General features: G+C 37.4%; 2 protein-coding genes across 2 annotated transcripts; both read right to left on the bottom strand.

Annotated features, from left to right (window-relative positions):
• Positions 1–3,796: 3,796 nt before the first annotated feature.
• cd28 (CD28 molecule) lies at positions 3,797–9,839 on the bottom strand. Its single transcript, XM_059343569.1, has 6 exons — positions 9,788–9,839; positions 7,743–7,763; positions 6,281–6,520; positions 5,395–5,553; positions 5,154–5,311; positions 3,797–4,275 (listed from the first exon to the last, which is right to left on the bottom strand). The coding sequence occupies exons 1-6, from the start codon at positions 9,837–9,839 to the stop codon at positions 4,189–4,191; spliced, it is 717 nt and encodes a 238-aa protein (XP_059199552.1). The 3' UTR covers positions 3,797–4,188.
• Positions 9,840–19,134: 9,295 nt separating this feature from the next.
• On the bottom strand, positions 19,135–25,929 carry LOC131978649 (uncharacterized). Its single transcript, XM_059342358.1, has 6 exons — positions 25,862–25,929; positions 24,518–24,648; positions 22,940–23,073; positions 20,359–20,500; positions 20,137–20,285; positions 19,135–19,624 (listed from the first exon to the last, which is right to left on the bottom strand). The coding sequence occupies exons 1-6, from the start codon at positions 25,927–25,929 to the stop codon at positions 19,547–19,549; spliced, it is 702 nt and encodes a 233-aa protein (XP_059198341.1). The 3' UTR covers positions 19,135–19,546.
• Between the last annotated feature and the right edge of the window lie 982 nt (positions 25,930–26,911).

Below are 26,911 nucleotides of genomic sequence, written 5' to 3'. Positions count from 1 at the left end.
TAGTGGAAATGTCCTTAGTTTTCGTTTTTGTCAACTTTTTTCATTCATAATTCAGTGTTTCTATTTGAACATGCAACACATGGTGAATATGTTTACTGAGATTTGGATGTCTACACTCCAACCAAAATTCAAAACAGTTTATAACCTTATTGGGGCTGAGATGGATAAACCAAAGGAAATAAAGGCTAAATTTATTATGACCACTTTGAATCTGGCACCCAACACATAGCCCATTACAAAAAAACTAAAACTAACACTAAAACTAATAAAAACTAAACTAAAACTAAGCATTTTCAAAAAATAAAAACTAAACTAAAACTAGAAAAATCACTCTTAAAACTAACTAAAACTAACTGAATTTGAAAACAAAAATTCACAACGAAATTAAAACTAAAACTAATGAAAAATCCAAAACTATTATAACCTTGGTTGCAACAAAACAAGCTGATCGGACTGTAGGACTTGCATATTAGCAGATCTTTATTCTTTTTTTAATAATGAAGAGATGGAAGCCTGTGTCATAGTCATAGATTTTCTTTAATCAGAACCTCTTCAATTACTTTTGATAGTTTTAAAAAATTCTACTGGAAACCAATCAGGGCCGGGTAACTTTGGTGGTTTCATTTTTTTGATTGCGCCAATAATCTCTGTTTGGGTTATATTCCTTTCTAATTCTGATTTCTCTGATTCGTCTAAGGAGGGCATTTCCAGTTTACTGAAGAATTTCTCTACCAACTCCTCGTCACCTGCTTCTGAAGTATACAATTTTTCGTAGAAAGACTTTAATTGAGCATTGATGTCCCTTTGGTCTGTGACTGTATTTCCTTCCCTGTCCTTTATCGCAGATATAAAACCAGCTGTTGCCGACTGTTTAAGTTGTTGGCTCAATAGTTTACTGGCGCGCTCCCCAAATTCATATAAATTATGATGAGCTCTTAAATGAAGATCTATAGCATTATCATTTGTCAGAGAATCAAATCCTGTCTGGAGCAAAATCCTCTCTGTGTAAAGGTTCTCAGAGGGTGATGTAGAGCGTAGTTGATCTACCACTTTGATCCTGTTAATCAACTCTGTAACCCTTTTGGATTTATTTTTATTTTCACCAGCAGTGTAGGATATTACTTGTCCCGTTTCATGGTTTCCCAGAGTGTGCAATAGCTTATTTCAGGAGAATCATTAGTTACTAGAAATAAGTCTATTTGTGTGTTTATGAAATCAACGTATTTTTTATCAGCAAGTAATTTTGAGTTGAGGCACCATGTACGTTTAGGGAGTATGTTTTCTGGAAACAGTGGTTTCAAAAGTACTGGTCAATGGTCCGAAAATACTATACTATTGTAATCTACTTGAGTAAAAAAAAATCAATTCTAGAATAAGTTTGATGTACTGGAGAGAAGAAAGAGAACTGTTTGGATGTTGGATACTTAAATGTCCAGGGGTCAATAACTCCATAGGCTTGAATAAAAGTATTAATGCATCGCGCCGATTTGCTAAGAGACGTGACATTTGTACTGGAGCGGTCCTGCTTCAGATCGGATGCTTCAGGAATACCTGAACACACATCCAGAAAACACTAAACATTAGGCAACATGTACCTCTAACAATCTTAAACATTGCAAACAAAAACATGAACACAGCATCGCTTGTCTCTAGCATGGAGACTGCCTGCTCTTCCAGTCTTGTTACATTACATCACATTACATTACATGTCATTTAGCTGATGCTTTTGTCCAAAGCGACTTACAATAAGTGCATTCAATTTTGAGGTGACCATGACTTAACCGAGGTATTGCTGGAAGATGAAGGTCTTCAGCCTGGTGGAAGATGTAAAGGCTGTCTGAGGTCCTGATGTCGGTGGGGAGCTCGTTCCAACATTTGGGAGCCAGGACAGAGAAAAGTCTGGAGGAGGTTTTGAGGCGAGTAGATCCTCACAGGGTGGGAGTCTCCAGCTGTTTGGCTGATGCAGAATGGAGATGATGGGCAGGGTGTAGAGTTTGACAAGGTCCTGGATGTAAGCTGGACCTGAACTGTTAGCAGCAGAGTACGCCAGAGCTAGAGTCTTGAAGCGTATCCACGCAGCCACTGGTAGCCAGTGGAGGGAGGGAGGAGGGGTGTTGTGTGTGAGACTTTGGGAAGATTGAAGACCAATCGAGCAGCTGCATTCTGGATGAGTTGCAGAGGTCGGATGGTTTGGCAGCAGACCTGCCATGAGGGAGTTGCAGTAGTCCAGGCGTGAGATGACCAGGACCTGAGCTGCTTTCTGAGTGAGAAACGGGCGGATTCTCCTGATGTTAGTGACCTGTCAATCAAAGGTAGCCACGCCCCAAATCATACAATTCTTTATCTTCTATTTTCTTCTAAATGGGGCCATTATTTACACTATTAACATCGAATTGTCTTGAAGATTTTTTACTAGCGATTGAGACCATAGTGTTGTCAGCGCCCCCTGCTGGAGTCTTTGGTAGAGTGCAGCGGAAGGCACTTCCTGTTTGCCTCACTGCTCAGACCCAGAGGTTGCCACTTGACAAAAAATGAAGAATCAAAGCCATTAAAGTGTTTCTCATTGTGGATCCACCACTTCAGATTAAACCATTAAATGTGCAAACACCACATCCAAACAAGTTCATCTCCATGTTTTAAAAAAACAACAACTTTATGATATGATGCTTTTTTCTAGATGTGGTTGAAGTGAGGAGGTGGTCGTAGAAGTCGAGTTTAATGCACATTTCATGCACACGATTCGTCTCTCATGCAGCAGAATGAATACAAGTACAAGGACGTTGAGGTCGTTTTTACAGTCGTAGCTCAGTGATATTTTGGATGCATTGAAAGTTGCTTCTGTTAGAGCTGGGGCTCTAAAAGCCTCCCGCACTCTGCCCCGGTTCCTTTGTTCTAGACTTGGTTCCTACAAAAGACTCAAAACGACTGAATACAGTTTACCATTTATTGAAGGAATAATAGCCAAATGCAACGAGCAGCTGGACTCTGCTGTGTCCAGGTCAGGATCACCAGAGTACCAACAAGTTCCTCAATTCACAGTTATCTTCTGCGTTTGGACCTGTGAAGGAAATTTGGTGTTTCCTGCATGGTGGGACATGAGGTAGGCGGCGACCTACTTGATATTCAAGACACAAGGCATTGTGGGAACTGACTCTGTGAACTTAACAATGATAACACCATGAGAGAGGGGACCATGTAGACCAGGGGGCTCTGTCCTGATGTGATGTATAGGGCAGGAAGATAGGACCACATTGAGACTTGCTGAAGAATCAATGCTGGGAACTACAACAGATATAAGTCGAGCGGTGTATGGGACTTTGTTGTACTGTAAATTAATATAAAATTGTGCGGTGTATGGAACACGAATGTGCTAATAAATCTTGCTGAACAGAGTACTGAGTGCTTTGTTTTGGCCAGCTCACCCATTAACTTAGTGCAGTTGTCAAAATTGCCACGACAGACCCCAACCCGACTTTAAACTTTAAATGTTTGTTGAGCACTCTTCTGCAAAGTCACTGAAGTTTTTTATAACAAATAATAATTTGAACACTTTAGTTACAGCTAAGCTAAACTAAGCTAAATATCCCTATCCTTGACTTCACATTGTGCTTACATGGTAAAGTTGCCGACACATGTAATAAATGATCAACCTGTCATAGCTGACATCCCACTGCAGTGGTCAGTGTCTAGTTCCTCCAGATACACATTCCTCAGGATCAAGTTTGAGCTTATGAACTCATGCTGAGCAGGAACATAGAAACACAGAATAACACGTCATCACACAAAACTACTATTTAAAGTTCAGGAACTTTATTTTAAGGAAATATCCAACATGAATATTTTCTAAACATTGCAATGGCAACAAAATATTCAGAAATCAGGAAACAATAAATTCACATGTGAATAACTCTAAAGCCATAAAGCACTTTAATGATTCAAAGCCAAACAAATTGTTTGTACTCACATAAGCTGTAGCTTTTTAATATCGTCTGTGTTTACAACAACGTAAACATTATTTTTTATACTTAATAAGTAAAATACAAAAAGGAAAACATGTACCAAAAATATCATTTTGGTAGTTTGCTACAGCTGTGGTAAAAGAGATTAAAAAACTCAATCACAGCAGAGGTCAGTATATATTTATAGTATAGCATCAGTGGTGCAGATATCTGGTTTTCATGCAAAGTTTCAACATGAAAATGCAGCCGCATCCATCTTCTGGAACATGGCGGGCATCCGCCTGATCTCCCGCTTCGACTGCTGGCACTGCACAGCCTACACACACACACACACACACACACATAACATGATGGTTAACTTTATTGTTGTATTTGTTGTAACAGCAGTGAGGACAGAACATGTTACATCCAGTTTATGACACAAATGTATAAACTCCCTCTAGAATCCCACATTCAGACAGCAAGACCTTCAGAACAGCATAGAAAAATCATGCTGTGATTTGGTTTCAGAAACTTTAGACATTTGTGTATTTTTTAAAATACTTTTTAAGCAGTTTAAGGCCTTTAATTTAGCATTTTAAGACCCTTAACCCTATAGAGGAACTATATTTGGTAACTTCAGGTAATATTTCGAGAAAAAAGTTGCAAATTTACTAGATTAAAGTGGCAAATCTACAAGAAAAAAAAGTCGCAGATTTAAGAGATTTAAAGTGGTGAATCTGGGAGACTTGACTTTTTTCTCAAAATATTATTTTCGTATGTTTTTTTTTTACACATTCTGGCTGTATGCAATGTCCTCCAATATTCTCTCGGGTTGAAATTTGGAATTTGCAAGTATTTCAATGAGTGCCCTATTAAGGGTTAATTTGGTGAATCTGGGAGAAAAAAGTTGCTTTTTTCCCACTTTTTTCTTGTAAATCTTTTTTTGTGCAGATTTGCCACTTTAAATCTCTCAAATTTGCAACTTTTTTTCTAGTAAATTTGGAACTTTTTTCTCGAAATATTACCTGAAGTTACCAAATATAGTTCTTTGCCTGATAAAGGGTTAATTATGCAGTTTTGGGCCTTTAATGGTGCAGTTTAGGGCCCTTAATAAAACAGTTTAGGGCCCTTAATGAAGCACACTATGTGCACACTAATAGTTGAACTAAATAATAAGAATAAAATGAGAAAATGAAACATCTGTGCTCTGACCTGGAAGTAGACAATGATGCTGAGGACACATATGACCAGTATGACCAGTACGAGCACTGGGACAGGAACAGTTTCCGTCCTCTCCTCACCCTCCTCTTCCTCTCCTTCACCAGCCCGAGCTGCAACCTGTCTCTGAGGCTGAGGACAGCCTGCGCTGCCTGTGGACAGAGGACAGAAGAGACAGTCAGACAGAGGGACATGTGGACGATGTGTTCAGGGTGTCAGCAGGTCTCCGTCTCACCGAGCACGTGGATCAGGGTGCCGTTTCCGGTGAGCCGCAGGAACGGAGGAGGGTAGAAGACCTCGATCTCACAGCGGTACATGTCTGTGTCTGAGGGTCTCAGTCCGGACACCGTCACCTCCACAGCACCCTCCCTCACCTGAGCAGAGCACTGCACCTGAAACACACACAGGTATAAAACCTATAAGTCCTGCAGCTCTGTGGAATCAGAACAATCATGGCTGGAAATGGGAACAACTCAAACATGTCTTTGTGCAGAAAAACAGTTAGAATGACGAAAAACAGGAAAAAAAGAAAGTGAAAGTGTCTCGAATGTTGTAGAAAACTGTTTTCTCCACATATTGAACATATATTGTCATGTATTGTCATGTTTTCAGCCTCTCCTGTCCTCTCCTCTCTGCTCTGTGTAAACAGTCTCTCCTGTCCTCTCCTCTCTGCTCTGTGTAAACAGTCTCTCCTGTCCTCTCCTCTCTGCTCTGTGTAAACAGCCTCTCCTGTCCTCTCCTCTCTGCTCTGTGTAAACAGATTCTCAGTGAATATTTGTCACGTGACCATTGGTCTCAGCAGAATCAATCATGTCTTCACAGTGTCTCTGATGAGCAGAATTTAATGTTTTTAACAGGATCTGGTTAGTGCAAACGCTTTATTTTAAATGACAAATATCAACATTTTAACACAAATTTTGGTCACTTTTTCTAATGGAGAGCTTCAAACTCTGATAATCTGAAAATTCCTAGTTTTTTTCTACATTAAACTGTGCATCTTTGCTGATCTTTTAAAGAATAATATGCGTTTTGATGTATCAAGAACGTTTCAGGAGCTTTAATGTAACACTGTGACACACTCACCTGCCCCTCTCTCTCCTCTCCTCCCTCTCTCTCCTCTCCTCCCTCTCTCTCCTCTCCTCCCTCTCTCTGCTCGGTGAAGTTGAGGATGTCGGAGCAGAGTGGCTGGTTTCCCTTGAGTCCTCTCAGCAGGGTGACTCTGAGCTCCTCTGGGTCGGGGTGGGGGTAGGAGGACTCTGATGAGGTGATGTGGTGGAAGGAGGGTTGGGGCTGGATGATGCACTGGACCCGGGCCGTACCATTAGTGCTCTCCACTCTGTAGGGCTGCACCACCTTCAAAACTGGAGGGGAGGACAGCAGGGGACAGGTGAGACAGGGACAGGTGAGACAGGGACAGGTGAGGGGCCTCCCCGTTATTAACTGAATCCAAAGAGCAAAGGCCAGACTGACCTCACACCTGCAGATTTATGTTTTTTTTTTCATATATATCTTTATTGGGTTGTCAGGACATAATACATACATATATTCAATCAGAAAAGGTACAATTCACCCATTTACCCCCTTTTAGAACAACCCCAGGCCCCCGAACCAGAGAGTCATATTCACATAAAATAAGCAAAAAACAATAAATAGTAATGATAATGAGAAAATACAACTCTCTCCCCCTCAAAGAAAAACAGGAGGGGTGAACAGTAGCCAGATAAACAATAATAAAAAACGAAAAATAAAAATAAAATATACATATATATATACACACACACATACATACATGCACACACACACACACACACACACACACACACATGTATACATACATACAGATTTATGTTTTTAACCCTTTATCAGGCAAAGAACCATATTTGGTAACTTGAGCTTCAGTAAATCATAGAAGGTTCAAGCTTTACTTTAATGTCATTGTATTAAAAAAGGATACAACTAAATGTATGTGCGCTTCTCATATTTAAGGTGCTTTAAAAAAGACATTCAGACATTACGCATATGTAATAAGTAGTCTAAAAAGATAATAAAACAGTTTAAAGGTAAAAGATAAAGTGGTGATGTATGCAGATGATGTGTTATTGTCTATTTAGGGTTGCTGTGGGAAAGAGACTATAATAAATATAATAATAATAATAATAATAATAATAATAATGACTCAATTGACCTCGATTTGCAATTTAAAAATGAAACATTTTGCAAAAAGTCTTGTAATATCCTCCAATAACACTTCAGGGTTGACACTTTCAATTTCCAGGAGTGCCTTTATAGCCCTATAAAGGGTTAAACAATACACAGCAAAAACAAATTGGTAAATACAGTAAATTGCTGGAAAATAACTTTTTTTACAGTGCAGGTTGACAATATTAAAATGGTGATTGATGGCTAATAAAACTTGAAAAATAATGAATTTCATAACTTTTTGTTACTCAGCTCGACCTACAAAAAAACTGAAAAATCCACAGGTCACTTCCTGTGTTTAACACAATAAAAGCTGAAGCATTGTGGTTTAAAGGAAACCAACTGACTTCTTAATAAGGTAATAAGGTATGGTAATAATAATGCTACTGTACACAGGTAAACAAAACAGGACACCACCGCAGAAATACATCATTTTTACCCAAAATGAACAATTTCCGGTTCAGTTCTATGACAGTTTTACACACTTTTTACTGTAATTTTCACATGATTTACTGGCAGGACAGGATGTTTTTTCATTTTGTTTCTTTCAGATGAGTTGAAATCCAAAACACATATTTAACTGTTTGTTTTTACTTCACTTTGTCTGTTTGTGTCTGTAGATTACTCTTAAATTCAGCATTAGATAATGCATCACATGCATATTTAAATGTTCAGAAAAGGTGTCAGTGATAAAAGGGGCTTTCTCTCTGAGAGCTGAAATAATATATTGATACCAATATTATTCTGTGTGTGTGAATATTCTGAACTTAGTTTCCTGTCACATTCTGGATTGTTTTATTTGAAGCTGAATTAAAGCAGCTGCTTTCTAACAGATCTCCACTAGAGGTCACCAAAGCTCCACAGGGGAACTTTATTCTGAATCCTATGAAGAGTGTATGAGGAAAAATACAGATAACTGTATTAAAAGTTCCAAAATATAACAGCAGAAGCCAAATACGTTGATGTAATGTTCAGGAAATATTCTGCAGTTATTGTGTTCACTGTTTGAATAATTGTAGAGTTTATTAACTGTTGTTCAGTTACTGTTGTGCATTAAATTCCACAGGAAATAACCACAAAATCACTTAGTTGTCAGTTTACGAAATGATAGGAAAAAAAAGAATAAGAAAAACAATACATGATTTTTCTTTTGCTGCTGTTACAGAATGTTTTTCATATAATTCTGGAAAAAAATAATAATAATAAATAATAAACTTTTCACATATTATTTGTGGAATCTTGTAAGAAAGGTCTGAACTCACTGTAGTTACATTTATTTTACCTTAAATTTAAAGTTTAACTGTGAAAAAAAAAACCAGAAAGTTTCCTTAATTTAACATTCTGCAATATGTGTATTTTTTTTTATTTCTTTTCACTGTAATTTAGAATTCAAAATTCCATGAAGCAATTAAATAATACTGTAAAAAGAAATAAATCCTAATTAATGTCCCATTATATTCATTTACAGATTTAAGTTTCCATTTTATGGATAATATTTTTAATTAAAAAAAAAAATTGCTTACTTTTTTGACACAGATTATTTGTCTAAAATTCTCCAAAAAGAAAAAAATTGCAAAAATATATTTTAAAATAAAAATAATTCAGTTTTCACATAATGTTTGTTAAATCTCCAGACGTGTTAAGAATTGAATTAATCTTAAAAATTATTATTTTATTTTATTTTATTTTAGATTTTTTAAATTACCTTAAATTATAAGTTTTACTTTGAAAAAAATAAACAGAAAGTTTAAATAGAATTCACTGTGAACAGTGAAACTGTTTAACACTCAATAGCATAAAGCAACTGAATAATACTGAAAATCCCCTTTAATAACCCATTATATTAATTTACAGATTTCAGCTTCCATTGATAATTTTTATAAAAATAATTTACTTCTTTAGTCACAGTATATTTTTTCTAAAATTCTGCAAAAATATAAAAATATATAATAAAAAAATATTTCAATCTAAAAAATTTTTTTTTACTTTTTTTTTTACCTTAAATTTAAAGTTGTACAGATTTCAGCTTCCATTAATATTTTTTAAATAAAAATAACATATTTTTCTAAAATGCTGCAAAAATATAAAAATATATAATGAAAAAACATTTCAATCTAAAATTATTTTTTTTTCCTTTTTTAACCTTAAATTTAAAGTTGTACAGATTCCAGCTTCCATTAATATTTTTTTAATAAAAATAACAAAAATTTAAAAAATATATAATAAAACAAAATTAAGCTTTAATTCATATCTAATATTTTTTTTACCTTAAATTAATTAATTAATTATTAATTAATTAATTAAAAATGTTTTTAAAAAAAAAAGTGAATAGCAAATGAATGATACTGTAAATAAAACAAAAAAATGTCCCATTATATTAATTAAATAATAAAAAGTGTGTTGATGCTCACCGGTGAGGCTGGCCGGCCGGCTCTGGAGCGCCAGCAGCATCCAGAGAGTCACACAGTGAGTGAGGAACATCCTGCAGAGTCACACAGCAGCAGCAACACACTGAGCAGGTTCATTAAAATACAGTAAAAACACTGAAAGTGGCCTTTATAGTGCAGCTTTGTGCACGGCTGTCATGGAAACTGTGTGGCACCACAGGAAGTGACGCTGTGTATGCCGGTAAAGAGAGACGGCGAGCTGAACCGGCTGTGGTTCTGCAGGAAAACTCACAACGAGCAGATTCAGTAATTTTACTAAACCACCAAAGTCTCGGCAGTATTAATAGAGATACAGGTCGGAAAATTAAAGAAAGAAATCAGCAGAAAAAAAGCTACAAAAAACAATGTTTCAATTCTTCAATCTCTTCAAATTTAAATATAGTAAAATAGAATCAGGCCCAGCTGCTCCAGGTTTGTTCTGAGATCAGCCTGACATCTTCAGAAATTAAAGAAATGTCTTTGTTCTGTTTTTTCTGCAGATAACATGGGGAAAGTTTTTGACTCAAATCACTTGTTCAAGTGGAAACTTCTTCATCGTGACATTTACTTTGAATTCCTGTCCATCTTCTGCTGAATTTTCCCTCAGAGATTTAGTTTGCAGAGCCATCAAAGTCTGGAAAATATCTCTTTCTATAACTATATAGAAAGATAGATAGATCATCACGTATCAGGTATTTATTTTAATTAAAATCTTCAGGATCATAACTTTAAATTTAGATATCTTGCATCTTTAGACTTTTATATTCAGACATTTAACTCTGCTAGAAAGATGGATAAAAAGTATCTATCTAAGTAGGCTCACAGTTATAGAAAATGTATTTAATGTGAGAAAACAGTGTTGATGTGAGTGAGTCAACACTTTTGGTTTCGAGTTAAAAAAAATCATTCAACACGTTTCAGCCATCCATCCATTATCGTTAACCGCTTATCCGCATCCGGGTCGCGGGGGGCTGGAGCCAGTGTGTGTGTGTGTGTGTGTGTGTGTGTGTGTGTGTGTGTGTGTGTGTGTGTGTGTGTGTGTTAAAAACCTGATTGGATCCACCTGGGAAGCTGATGTCCACCTGTGGAGGTGGCCAATCAGAGGTGGTGTTCCAGTTTAAAAGGCGTATTGTCAGGATCCCCGCTCTGCCATCTTGTCCTTATTTTGCTTTCTGTCTGTGAGACTTGTCTGTGTTTTGTGTGCTGGACAACTTAGATGAGAATTGTTTGTGCTTATTCTGTGGTGGTGAGATTGGGCCGTTAGGTTAGTTTGATACCCTACTTTTTCTCCACGGATAATTTAATTTACATACTCTAGGATTATTGGTTGGTGCCACACATGTATTTCTTTCTAAACACTATTTGTAGGTAAGTCAGTTAGGTCTTTGATTTATGAGTTTGTTTTGTTGTGTACTAGTTTAGTCAGGCCATGTTTTTTTTTACTAATTGTCATTTGGCACAACCACCTCATCCCAGTCCTCCCATCCTTTATAACCCTTATTTGCAAATTTCTGTTGAAGCACCGTTAAATAAATCTCATTGAGTGTGCTTGTAAGAGCACACTTTACACTATTCACCAGGTTTCTTCCTATCTAGCTATAATTTGGGCGTAGGACGCACAGATGATCCACCAACACGCACCAACAGCCTCATAGACCGCCATTGGAAAAAGGAGGGAACATTTCTAGAGGAAAGCAGAGGTACCAGTTTCTTCTGATCACTCTAAAAAAACAATTTCTTCATTTTTCTTCACAAAACACACATGTAGACGTTCAGGAAGAACTCAGGATGCTCAAAGTGAAGGTGGTTTACTGATAGGAGCTACAGTTTGGCCAAAAATGCTTTCTGTTCGAGGGGAACTTTCAGCTGTTCTTCTCTCTCTCATTGGCATCACATACCACTGGAGCAGCTGTGGCTGATTGCTCTGCTCTGATTGGTGGCTGCCACACAGACACAGACAGATAGATAGTGTTCATGATAGTCAGCTTGCTTGCATTGTTCTCGCTTTATAATTGCTTTAATATAATCCAAAGTCCATCTGGTGCACATTTCTGACTCATTGTAATCAATAAAGTAGTGATCAACTGTGAACTGAGCTGCATCCTCATCATCCTTTCTCTCATCAAATATGTGGATTGAGGTAATTATCTCTTATATTTATAGTTATGTGGGTAATGCACTGTGTTGGTATTTATAACTGAGTTAAGTACCTATTTTAGGAAGCTTGGAAAACATAAGTAGATTGTTGGTACCCATAATTGTAGATTATTATTGGTCTGTTCTCCTCACACCCTTTTCCAACAATAGAGGGAGAAACACACACACACACGAGCGCGCGCGCACACACACAAATTTTCATCTTTATAAATGTCCTAGTTTAATTTACACCTCATTTTGACTCCTGCACATCTCTTGGTTGTTGTGTTGCTCTCCTTATTATTTTTAGGAGGGGACCTAACAGTTATGGAATATCATTTGATAAAATGTTAAAAAGAAAAGAAAACAAAGGGGAAGAACTGGGTTCCACCTCCTTTACCGTCAGACATGAAATATTTATTTGGGCCTTATTATTTAGTTTTTTGTTTTTATAAATCTGTTTGCTGTGTTTCTGTTCTATTTTATTTTATTATAATATGATGTTGCATTAAAGAGATCAATCAAAATGGAACAACGCCAGTAACAGAAAGTAAATACTTAACATGACATTTTCTTCTTTTATAGATTTAAATATATTTGTTTTAAGAATTTCTGGAGAGCAGGTTCAGCCCAGAGCAAAGCAGGAAGGAAAGGAGACTCAGAGGTTGTGTGAGGTGGAGATGTCACCTTGTCTCCTTGTCTCCTTGTCTACTCGTCTTTTTCCCAGAAATCAATCTCCGGCTGTCGTCTCAGAGGCTCGCTGAGGTGCTGAAATATTATTAAAGTCTTCAAACAGAGTGCAGTACTTAAACTAACTAACTAAATAACTTTTGTGATGCATATTTTATTAAAATACTACACATTTGACGTCTTGAAGCCCAGAGTAGGAGAAGGGTAAGAGCGAAAAAGTTTTGTTTGTTTGAACTGATGTGGTTTCAGTTGTGTTTTAACCACATGATAAACAAACAGCTGCACATTCACTGACGAAAAGACTCAGAGGCTAAGAGAGCTGAGAGATAGTGGGAGGAGAGGAGGACAGGAAGAAAGGATGAAAGGATGAGGGTCGATGTGGGGAGACATAAGGATGGTAGACAGAGAGACTCTTCTGTTTGTTTCACACAGAATCAGAATCAGGAACAGGACCGATATACTATATTCAACAAATATAACAAAAACTTAGTTAAAAAAAAGGTACCAACTGTAGCTTCAGACTGTAAGAGAGGAGAGGAGGAGAGGAGGATAAGAGAGGAGAGGAGGAGAGGAAGAGGGGAGAGGAGAGGAGAGGAAGAGGGGAGAGGAAGAGAGGAGAGGAAGAGGGGAGAGGGGAGGAAGAGAGGAGAGAGGAGAGGAAGAGGAAGAGAGGAAGAGGGGAGAGGAAGAGAGAAGAGAGGTAGAGAGGAGAGGAAGAGAGGAGAGGAAGAGGAAGAGAGGAGAGGAAGAGAGGAGAGGAAGAGGGGAGAGGAAGAGGGGAGAGGGGAGGAAGAGAGGAGAGGAGAGAGGAGAGGAAGAGGAAGAGAGGAGAGGAAGAGAGAAGAGGAAGAGGGGAGAGGAAGAGAGGAGAGGAAGAGGGGAGAGGAGAGGAAGAGAGGAGAGGGGAGGAATCGAAAAGGAGGAGGAGAGCTGAGGCTGAAAGCGAGAACGAGGAGGTGCTGCTGTGCTGGAGATGATTTCTGCTGTTTCATGTTGAACGGTGGAAAAGATCTCATGTGTTCTCATGCAGACGACATGAAAGTGCTGATGTTGCTCTTCTGGTTCCTGACGTCACTTCTGAGTTCTGCCTGGAAACCGTTGCTGTGACTGAGCTTACAGTCAGCAGGTTGCTGGGCGGAAACACGGAAACACGCCGCTGCTGTCAGTCAGTCAGTCTGCAGAAAAACACTTTCAGTCTGACATCCATCACTCTGACTGACTGTGTCAGAGTTCTTCTGCTCAGGTTCACGTCAAATCACACCAGAACATTCTGTGTTCAGGTTTTCCCAGCATGCAAAGTTTGGTAGAAAAAGAAGCAGGAGATTTTCTGGTCGAGAATTATATTTTAATGTCATATTTTGTGGTTCTGAAGAGACTCAAAGGGACAGAAGAGTCAGCAGAAGGAGAGAAGTAGATGATGTATAATGTTTCACCATCATCAGGTTACAGTTATTAATCTGATGATTATGTGCATCCTGAGTTTAAAAGTTTTAAAACCCACATTTACTAACAGAAGGAATGGAGCCACAAAGCATATTCGTTATTTGAGCCTTACATGAAGATCAAGCAGCCGACCAACATTACTAACTGGTCATAATGAGCATTTATTCAGATGGTTTTGTCAGAATGCAGCAAGGACTCAAGTGCAAATCAGAGGATCAAAACTAGACTTGAAGTTGGCAGAATTTAGAGGTTAAAGTTTTGCTTTAGACCGTAAACTGTATATAAATAATGGACGTAGTCACCGTGACGTCACCCGTTGGTTTGTGGCCCGTTGGAAACATTGAGTTCAGCTTTACGCTTGTTGCCATCTTGTTTCTGATACAGGAAGCAGACCATATTTGGACTGTGGCGGAGCGAGAGGGATCTGATCACTGACTACAGCCTCTCTACACCTCAACCTTACTGAGAGAAGCTGCTGCTAATTCATGTTAGCATTAACTGGAGCATTAACTGGGATGTTAGTTATGGCTAGCAAAAAATAAAAACAAAATGTATGTTACTGACCTCAGAAAAATGAACAGCGACTCCTTTGAGTGTCTGTTAGTCCGACCAAACACTGAACAAGACATTTCTACTGAACAAAACGTTCAAATAAACTGTCATAAAAACAGACGTTTACCAGTTTGGTCTCATAACTTTGACCCTTTCACTGTATTTTCACTTAACATCTATATAACATTATATATAACTTTATTGACACGTTGCCTTGGATTAGCATTGTTCTGCTTCTCTCCTGATGACGGCTGGCCTTGTTAGCCACCTGTCAATCAAAGGTAGCCCCGCCCCAAATCATACGATTCTTTATCTTCTATTTTCTTCTAAATGGGGCCATTATTAGAACTATTGACATCAAATTGTCTTGAAGAAGATTTTTTTTACTAGTGATTGAGACCATAGTGTTGTCCTGAAAAAAATTCTGAGGTAATAAATCAAGTGAGAAGTTTTCTCAATTTGCATTAAAATAAATGGACAGACATATTTTTGCAGCCAAATTTAGCACTCCCTACTGGAATTTTTGGTAGAATGCAGCTTAAGGCACTTCCTGGTTTGCCTCCCTGCTCAGACCTGGAGGTTCTAGGTTCAGGATCCAGCAGAGAGCTGGTAATCGCTGTGGAACCAGTTCAGGTTCAGGTTCTAGGTTCAGGTTTTAGCTCTGGTTTAGGTTCTAGGTTCAGGTTTTAGTTCTGGTTTAGGTTCTAGTTCAGGTTTTAGTTTTGGTTTAGGTTCTAGTCCAGCTTCTGATTCAGGTTAAGGTTCTGGTTCAGGTTCTAGTTCTGGTTTAGGTTCTAGTTCATGTTCAGGTTCTAGGTTCAGGTTTTAGTTCTGGTTTAGGTTCTAGTTCTGGTTCAGGTTCTAGTTCTGGTTCAGGTTCTAGTTCAGGTTCTAGTTCATGTTCAGGTTCTAGGTTCAGGTTTTAGTTCTGGTTTAGGTTCTAGTTCTGGTTCAGTTTCTAGTTCATGTTCAGGTTCTAGTTTCAGGTTTTAGTTCTGGTTAAGGTTCTAGTTCATGTTCAGGTTCTAGGTTCAGGTTTTAGTTCTGGTTTAGGTTCTAGTTCTGGTTTAGGTTCTAGTTCTGGTTTAGGTTGTAGTTCTGGTTCAGGTTCTAGTTATAGTTCTGGTTCAGGTTCTAGGTTCAGATTCTAGTTCTGGTTCAGGTTCTAGGTTCAGGTTCTAGTTCAGGTTCAGGTTCTAGGTTCAGGTTCTAGTTCTAGTTCTTGTTCATGTTCTAGTTCAGGTTCAGGTTCAGGTTCAGGTTCAGGTTTAGACCAAAAAAGGTAATCTTCTAGTTTCTGCAGTTCATTTCCTGTCGTGTCACTAAAACACAACTGAAACTTCAAAAAGTTAAATTATTATATAAAACAGGAATAACTGAGTGATACATTTATGTTTTAATATTTGTTTTATTTGTTAGTTTTTGTTTCTGTCCGTTATATATCCTATGTTTTTTTTTGTTTTTTTTAAATATCTTTAAAGCAATAAACTATCAATCATTCAAATAAAATAAGTGAACTTCTGATGGAGTGGTGTGTGGTATTTCTGTTTAATACTGAAGATAGGTGTTGGAATATTTAATTTCTGTTAGTTTATTTTGCCTTCAATGAGTTGTGGAACAAAGGAAACATCAGCTGTTTTATTATTATAAAAGTTTTGGTAACACTTTATATTAAGGTCCTTGTAATAACCATTAATTAACAAGTAATAAGGCCCTTGTAAGTCCTTACAAGATGCTTATTAACATTATTGTGTGTTTATAAGCTTATATAAGTGTTAATTATGGCATTACAAACACCCATGACCCACCCATTATGTCTTTGCCATGCCTTTATTAATCTTATTCTGTTTGCTTATTGATATTAAAATATACTTTATTGCTCATCTATTATAAGTTAACTATAAGTTAACTATGCTTTCTGCAACTACCGGATCTAAAGTGAGAACAATGCCTTATTACTTGTTAATTAATGGTTATTAAGGACCTTATTATAAAGCGTTACCAAAGTTTTAAATTCTGAAAAAGTGACTTTTGGTTCAGACACAGTGGGAAACTTGAACTTTATTTCCACTCTGTCTGTTGTTTAAAGAGAAGAGAGGAGCTGCTGTTGTCTCTTTGTTACATTTAGACAAATCAGCTACAACATCGTCTCATTTTTCCACGAAATAAATGTTAACTTGTTCGTTTTAAAGTCACAAAGCTCCAGAAGTCTGCAGAGCACTGAGACTTCCTGCAGCTCGTCTAACATGCATGTTATCACAGAAAATCTGCACCGTCAGCACAATATGTTGCATCATTTCTGAGTAAAACATGTCGACGTGAGACATTTCGCTAATTTGACTGATGGTGAAGGAAAATGAGTCATTTCTCTCATTCTCAGTCCAGCACACGGTAACGTTTCTCAGTCTCAGCGATACTGAAGATACATTCAGATAAACGATAAATGATTCAAATATCATCTTATATTCATAACGCAGCGGACATGCAGCGTAATAGGTGAACATCTGAAGAATTTAAATGCTCAAATAGGACAGTATTTAAATATATCAGCTTTATATTTGTCTTTTCCAGACAAAAAAAGAACATTATATACTTTAAATTAAATAAAAGACACAGAAAAAAATGTATTCATCACAAATTTTACAAACATCTAAATATGTTTTTTAGTGGATATTAATGTACAAAAAATAATTTTTAAATAGTTTTATTGAATGACAAATCAGCTGCAGAACATATACATACACTGTAAAAAAAAAGATAAACAATAGCTACTCAATAAAATTGAGGCAACAGATTGCACGCAATATTATTTATTAAATCTAACTACATTACAAGTTGAGTTAATAACAACTTAACAGGAAGTGCCTGTCAATTAAAAACGGACTAATTCTATTGTGTTGGATTCATTCAAAATTCTCTTGATTTAGAATTACATACACATAAAGATTATATTTAATGTGATCAAAATAAGTAGATTCTATCTCAAACATTTTTATATTAAAGTTACTTAAACAACTGCCTCAAAATCAAGGACGCATTTATATTTAATACATTTCATCAAATATATTAAGTAAAATGGAATGACTACAGAATAATTTAATACAGTGTAATACCTTTTTTATTTTTTACCTGTTTTGAAATGTATTGTGTTGTGCTGTCATTATAAATTCTGTTAATCTTTATATTTCAATTTTATTATTATTTAAAGTTTCTCTGCTGCAGCAAACTGCTTTTAACCCTTGAGAGTCCATGAAACCACCTGCACACCACTTCTCCATGACGTGAAGACATAAAAATGAAGCAATATGCTTGAAACTCCATGCCAGATTTTGTTTTGATGATATTCGGCCAAGTAAAACTGGAGATAATATCAAATATATTTAGTATAAAAATATAGAGCAAGATATTATCCTCATTCTACCTCTTATATGTTATATTTGCAACCTGTGTTCATATTTGCAACATGTACATTTCTGTGTGAAACATAATTTTCAAGATCAGATTTTATTTTTTCCTTTGTTTCTTTTGGGTTCAAAATTTTTGATCAATTGAGTCAAAATTAGTGGTAATTATCAGGACATATAGAAACTGATACCAACATGGCATGGTGAAGATATTTTTAACGGACTAATAGCCCGAGATTTCAGAAGGTTAATGCAATATTTTTCTTTTAGTTTCATAAGTATGTTTTCTTTGAGAAATTGCTAAAAAAAAAATACACATTTTATCAGAGAAAGAAGCTGTGAAAACAGGCATTATTGTCAGACATTGAACTGTCTGACGGTCCTTGAACATATCATAAGTTCTGTAAGTTTCTGTTATAAAAAGTGATCAAAACGTGTGTTAAAATGTTGATAAATGTTGTTAAAAGCATTAAATTCTGCTCCTCAGAGACACTGTGAAGACATGATTGATTCAGCTGAGACCAACAGTCATGTGCACTGCAAAAAAGCCAACTTGTATTTTTTGGCCTTAAACAGTGATTTAAGTTGGTAAAACTTGGAAATATAAATTATTGACATTTAGGGCAATAATGTAAGTTAGCACAACAAAGGAAGCCAGTTGTCTGCTCAAAAACAAGTTGGTGAGTTGTTGTTACTTATATCTTTAAGTTGGGGTTCACAACAAGGGACAATAGTTCTGATAACTCTTATTTCTTTGTTGTGAAATGCGGGAAAGCGGTGAAATTCATTAGCGAAAGCTAGCAGCTAACTGATGCTAGCAGCTAACTGATGCTAGCAGCTAACTGATGCTAGCGGCGCTGCTTGTTACAGCTACAAGACTAGCCATTAGCGTATCAATGCTAACTCAAAATTGTGGTCACAACATTAGCTGACATTTCATAGCGGCATTACAATCGTGCCAATTCAGCACATTGCAGAAGTTAGCAGAAGTAAGGATTAAAAGTTATTACAATGTAAAATTATAAATTAGTACAACTTACAGTTGAGTTGACAAAAATCAGAATTCAGAGTTGAGCAAACTCAAAAACAAAACTTAAAATATTTAGTTTAATTGTCCAACTTAAAATTTTATCGAAGTTTGTTGCCGTGAAATTTTGAGTTCACCCAACTTTTCTTTTTTTGCAGTGTGACAAATATTCACTGAATATTCACAGAAAAACTGTTTACACAGAGCCGAGAGGAGAGGACAGGAGAGGCTTGAAACATGACAATACTTCAATATGTATAATATGTGGAGAAAACTGATTTTAAGACATTAAGGATACCTGGAAAAGCATTTATATATAAATTCCATTTTATTTGCATTTGTTTTAATTGTCTAAGAAATTTAACTTGTTTTTATGATTTATGCCACATTACCTGTGTTATTCTATGGAATCTCTAGAATCTCAATATGTTTCATGTAGTTTGATATCAAGTTTCATCTCCACACATATAGAAAGAATCTCCTATCTTTGTGATTGACAGCAGGTTAAAGTCAGCAGGGCTTGCGGCTCCCTCCGGGTCGGGTGTTGAAGTAGTCGTGTGAGACTTCGTCGTCTCTCTTCATCTTCCTCTGAAGGAAACAAAAAGAAAAGAGATTCAACGTTGACTACACTATTAAAAACAGAATTGTAAAAAAAAAAAAAAAAAACGTTAAAAAGTCACTTACCATCAAATAACAGTAAACAACTGTACATTATTTTATGGATCATTTCTTTAAAAATAATCTCATAAAAAAAACATAATATAAAAAAATAACTGTAGAATAACTAAAGTGTTTTTTAACTTTAATATGATGATTTTTTATGATTTCTTTGTACATTTTTACATAGAACTCACTTTTACATAGACTATTAAACAATTTAATAATATTGTAAAAAAAAAAAAAAAATTAATTAATTAATTAAAAAAAGAACATCTTCATTAATTTACACATTTCAGCTTTTATTTTATGGTTAATATTTGTATTAAAAGTAAAAACAAGAAAAAGTCTGTCAAATAATTCAGTACATTTCTGGAAATAAACTTTTTTTACAGTGTAGAAAATAGTTTTTAATAGCGGTTAATCCCTGTTTTCTTTTTTACCCAGATAACGATGGCGATGCAGGTGATTGACAGGCTGTAGACCAATAAAACGACACATCCCGCCCACAGCAGCTCCTCTGTGACAGACGAAGACCTGAGAGGAGCGCTCTGATTGGCTGCAGGGACGCTGTCGTTGGCAGCGAGCTCACCTGAGAACAGACAGAGCACGTCTCTAACAGGTCACAGACTGAATCCTGCAGCTGAGTGAGGGACGAGTCTCACCTGAGACGGAGACGACGGTGGACAGACAGTCCTGTCTGTACGGTGGAGGATAAATCTGCAGCCGGCTGCACACAAACTCTCCACTGACGTTCACCGAGACTTCAAACTGAGCCGAGAACCAGCTGACTGCAGAGTCCGAAGCCTGCACCAGGGACACAGAAAGTCTTTATATGTCATATATATACACTACTGGTCAAAAGTTTTAGAACACACCAACTTTTCCAGAATTTAATTGAAAATGATGCAGTTTAATGTCTCAGTGTACTCTGAAATGAATGCACATTTGCAACATTTAAAATTCTTTATTGAGCATGATAGTGTTTTGAAAGTAAAAAAAAAAGATTCAAATTCACATTTTATGTTGGACTAAAGGACTAAAAAAAGACACAAAATGACAAAAAATGACACCAAAAGTCACAAAATGACAAAAAAAAGACACAAAATGACTTACAAAGACATGAAAAGGATTCAAAAATGGACAAAATAGCCCAAGACTCCATAGAGTTAAGTTGTTAACCCATTTCTTGTTCCCTGAAAAAGGCCTACTTGTATAATTCTGAAATGTACGTTATTTTTCAGTTTTGGTTAAGCTTACCTTTTTTTATTTACCTCTGGCAGTTCACCACTTACCTTTGTACCCTTTCAAGCTGTTCATTTGACTTGAACTGATTGAATTTAAATAAAAAACTGGAAAAATTGGGGTGTTCTAAAACTTTTGACCGGTAGTGTATCTACAGTTGAAACCAGAAGTTTACATACACTATATAAAAAGACACATATGCTTTTTTTCTCACTGTCTGACATGAAATCAGACACTTTTCCTGTTTTAGGTCCGTTAGGATTACCAAAATTATTTCTATTTGCTAAATGCCAGAATAATGAGAGAAGGAGACAATTAGATCATTTTTTATTACTTTCTTTAAAGTCAGAAGTTTACATACACTAACATTATTATGCCTTGAAACGATTTGGGAAAGCCCAGATGATGCTGTCATGTCTTTGGAAGCTTCTGATTGGTTTATTGACAACATTAGAGTTAATTCGAGACACACCTGTGGATGTATTTTAACCCATTGACGCCTAAAACTTCCTGTAAAACCTCTGGGCGATTTTAAAATCAGCCCCTAAAACCTGAAGTTTTCAAGTTTCCAAATTCAACAGAAGTGTCAACGCTTCTACTAAATAATAGATTTTTCAGCCTCTGTAGCAGATAGAAATGAAATTCAAAAAGTATTTGAGGGCTTATACAAATACTACAAAACGACGTATCCGATTTCCAGGCTTCAATGGGTTAAGGCACACCTGAAACACACTGCTTCTTTGTGTGACATCATGGGAAAGTCAAAAGAAATCAACCAAGATATCAGGAAGAGAATTGTGGACTTGCACAAGTCTGGTTCATCCTTGGGTGATATTTCCAGATGCCTGAAGGTGCCACATTCATCTGTTATAATAATTATAGCCAAGTCTAAACACCATGGGAATGTCCAGGCATCATAGCGCTCAGGAAGGAGACGGGCTCTGTGTCCCAGAGATGAACACGCTTTGGTCCAAAATGTGCATATCAACCCAAGAACAAAAGCAAAAGACCTTGTGAAGATGCTGGCTGAAGCTGGTAAGAGTGTGTCATTATCCAGAGTGAAACGAGTCCTGAGACATGGACTGAAAGGCCACTCTGCCAGGAAGAAGCCATTACTCCAAAAGATAACAGTTTTGTCAGACCACAGGACATGTCTCCAAAAATTAAGGTCTTTGGCCCTGTGTGCATTTGCAAAAAAAGCATATGTGTCTTTTTATATAGTGTATGTAAACTTCTGGTTTCAACTGTATATATATATGAATCACTCAAATTTCCGTGACACGTAAACACGGATTTCGCTACAATGCATGTTAATGACAGTCATATCCCGTGGCTATTCAATGGATATTTTTTCCTATTGGTTTGTTCCAAGTCACGTGACTTTCAAGGTACCGGCGGTCAGAACAAAAAACATGGCGGACAGTTCTCTCATTTTTAGTGAAAAAAATCAATATTTTGACTTAGTTTCTGCATAAAAATGAATTTTGATCACATTTCTAGCGAGAAATATTTTTTATTTATTTTATTTTCTAAATATTCACTCAGTGAATGTACATAATAACTTTGTATGTTGGAATAGCCACGGGATATGACTGTCATTAACTTGCAATGTAGCGAAATCCGTGTCCATGTCAAATTTGAGTGATTCTGTGGCTATTCCACGGATTTTGAGTTAAGCAAATCTGTGGCTATTTCACAGATTCCTGTGAGACCAGGTTGTCTGCAGTGATGTGGGGGACTCTGAGGGTGAGACAGGCCACACCCGAACTGATCCAGGTCTGGTGTCTGAGGTCTCTAAAGGCCTCTGAGGTCTGAGTTAGTGCTGCCATCAGGTGGTCAGTGGCTGCATGTTTCTGTCACGTTTCATGTCTCTCAGGTGTCTCTGTTAACAAAATCCTGCATGAGGTTTCAGAGCAGTGAAGTCCTGGAGCTGCAGTCAGATACCACACACACACACACACACACACACACACACCTACACACACACACACACACACTGACCTCACTCAGGCGGATCTGGTTGATGATGCTGCCGTTGAACAGGAGTTGGTAACTGAGCTCTGAGCTGTTGGACAGGACGGGCGGACAGGAGACAGACACTTTACTGAGCTGTGGCACCGTGACGACCGGACCCACTGAGAGACAGAAAGACAGACATGATGTCATGAATGATGTCAAAAAAAGGAAATTGGGCTCATTGAATCCACAAGAGTCTCAGCTTTCCAGTCAGACCCGATTTATGCAGCTCACAGACTGTTTAGGGACCCCAGGATCCACAAATATTCACAAATAATAGGCCCAAATCACACATTTAATGCATATTTTTTGCCTTAAACTGCATGTATGCAGCATAAAGTGGGCATGTCTGTAAAGAGGAGAGTCATGGGTACCCATAGAATTTATTCTATACTACTTATTTATTTTATAATACTTATTTTCATTCAGATATCTCGAGCCCAAGGGACCCTTTGGGGACTGACATCATCACAAATGAAGAAAATTGGGCTCAGCTTTCCAGTCAGACCCGATTTATGCAGCTCACAGACTGTTTAGGGACCCCAGGATGCACAAATATTCACAAATAATAGGCCCAAATTACACATTTAATGCATATTTTTTGCCTTAAACTGCATGTATGCAGCATAAAGTGGGCATGTCTGTAAAGACGAGAGTCATGGGTACCCGTAGAATTTATTCTATACTATTTATTCTATTTATTCTAGTACTATACTAAGAAAATTGGGCTCAGCTTTCCAGTCAGACCCGATTTATGCAGCTCACAGACTGTTTAGGGACCCCAGGGTGCACAAAGGTTCACATACAAGCGGACAAAATTATGTGATTTTTACCTTAAACTGCATGTTATGAGTATAAAGTAGACATGTACAGTCATGGAAAAAATATTAGACCACGCTTGTTCTTCAATTTCTTGTTCATTTTAATGCCTGGTACAAGTAAAGGTACATTTGTTTGGACAAATATGATGAAAATAGCTGATAAGAGCTTAAATTGTTTGTTAAATTTGTTGTTATTATTATATTTGTCCAAACAGATGTACCTTTAGTTGTACCAGGTATTAAATTAACAAGAAAGCAAGGAGAAAACAAGGGTGGTCTAACAATTTTTTCCATGACTGTATGTAAAGAGGAGAGCCTATTTTCATTCAGAGATCATGACATCAGAGGTCACATGACCGCTTTGAAAATCACCATGCCAAATAATAAATAGCCTAAATTTGCAGCGTTATTTTGGCAGCTTCTCCACATGATATCCTGACAACTTTGAGCCTCTACAGCCTCCGAAAGACAAGAAAAACGGCAAAACTTCAGATGTTGGATCACTAACTGTTTTAAAGACAAGAGAATAAATAGATCCAGTCAGACATTCAGTATTATTGGAGTAAAGACAGAAAAGATCCATTAGCTGTCAGGTTTGTTTCATCTCTCTGAGTCTCCGGATGTCAGGATCTGATTCCACGTCTCTGACAGACTCAAACGCTCGGAGTCATTCTGAAAGTTGTGATGTTGGTTAAAAAAATCTCCGACTGAGCAGTTTCACGTCACTGAAGCGTCTTGTTACCTGAGCAGGGTGGGAGCGCTCCGTCGCTCACACACAGCAGCAGCAGCAGCAGCATCATCATCATCTCGCTCCTCATCATCACTCTGAGCCTCCTCAACGCTCTACACACACACTGCTGCTCTACATCACACCTGAACACGAGACAGTGTGAGAAACAGATAGGAACACTTCCTGTGTGAAGCTGAGAAACCATGACACACACACACAGACACACACACACAGACACACACACACACACACACACACACACACACACACACAAATGCAAACACACGCATATGCACACACACACACACACACACACACACACAAATGCAAACACACACATATGTACACATGCACACACACACACACCCATGCACACACATGCACATGCCATACACACAAACACACATATGCGCACACACACACACACACACACACACACACACACACACATATGCACACGCACACACACACACACACACACACACACATATGCACACACACACACCCATGCACACACATGCACCTGCCATACACACAAACACACATATGCGCGCACACACACACACACACACACGCACACACACACATGCACATGCCATACACACAAACACACACATGCACACACACACACACACACACACATGCCACATGCACGCACACGCACATCCACCCACACACACACACACACACACACACACACACACACACACACACACACATGCTTGCAGATATGCCTGCAAACACATGCACACACATATAAACATTACATATGCATATGCATATGCATGCAAATATTCTTAAATAAATCCTGTATATGAGTGCATGGAAGACCTACACACACACACACACACACACACACACACACACGCACACACACACACACACACACACACACACACGCACACACACACACACACACACACACACACACATATGCACACACACACACACCCATGCACACACACGCACACACACACACATATGCGCACACACACACACACACACACACACACACACATATGCACACGCACACACACATGCACATGCCATACACACAAACACACATGCCACACGCACGCACACGCACATCCACCCACACACACACACACACACACACACACAAATGCACACACACACACGCACACACACACACACACACACACACACACGGTGGGTGGATTACAAACCACAGTGACACCAACATTTGGAGGGAACTGGGTCATATTGCAGCTCTCACTGAAGATATTCTGACTGCATTCAGTTATAATCAGAGTTTGTGTGTTTGTGTCGGCTGTTTGTATTAAAAAGAACAACATGAACTTTAATTTAAGAGTCTAAAAAAACACACATTTGTACTGTAGCGGTGTGAGAGGAGCAGAGAGCAGCCTCAGATGTTTCTCTGTGGTGTGGGCGGTGTCGATCATTGTTTCCGCAGGAAAAGAACAAAAGAACAATGATGCAACAGGGAAGATGAGGTGTGATAAGTCACTTTTACAGTGAGATTAAAACACCAAAGGATATATCAGACTAACATTTAACATTTGAGCTGAAGTTTTTCATACACAAATAAACAACACAAACAACTGTGTCCTGTCCCCCACTGAGAGACACAAATAATGAGGAGGAAACTTGAAATGTGGAGAATAAATTCACTTTTTGAGTTGGTAAAGTTGTAAAGATGTTCACAGATTCAATCAGCCATCTTTGTTTCTATCCAACAGTTACTGCAGCTACAAGCTGATTCAGAAAATGAGCAATAACCTCAATATTTAAGATGCAAAACTAAAATCCCCCAACACAGAAATGAGATATTCTTGGTAGAAGCTGCTATAATTATTGTTTTATAAAAATCTATTGTTATGTCACTGATGTGAATTATTTAAGACATTTATTAGAGTGTTGAGGAGAATCAGGTTGTAGCTCCCAGTCGACTTTACCAACTCAAAGAGTTACTTTATTCTCAATGCATGGAATATGCGCCAGAAAGAATGGAAATTAACTGAATTTGTTTCTTTGAGCACTTTTAAATCCAAACTAAGAGTTATTGAGGCCAATTCTACAACATGCACTTGTTTCTCATAACGTGTTTAAGGTCTGTATGTTATGTAAATATGTAACTGTATTCTGTGTTTGCTGCCTCTTGGCCAGGGCTCCCTTGAAAAAGAGGTTCCTAATCTCAATGGGATATTCCCTGGTTAAATAAAGGTTAAATAAAAAATAAAAATAAATATATATATATATATATATATATATTGACTTCTTTCTCGAAGTACATAATGATTTTTCTCCCTCTTCTCATTATTTTTTCTCCTCCTCGGGATGTGAGACAAAAAAAAAGAAACTGTAATATTGCAACAGTTAGTATCCAGTGTTCCAATTTCTGCTCTTTAACCCTTAATAGGACAC

The sequence above is a fragment of the Centropristis striata genome, chromosome 10 (genome assembly GCF_030273125.1).
Source record: "Centropristis striata isolate RG_2023a ecotype Rhode Island chromosome 10, C.striata_1.0, whole genome shotgun sequence".
In the NCBI taxonomy this organism is placed as follows: Eukaryota; Metazoa; Chordata; class Actinopteri; order Perciformes; family Serranidae; genus Centropristis; species Centropristis striata.
Note: the sequence above shows the minus strand (reverse complement) of the source record. Positions and strands in the feature narration are given on the sequence as shown.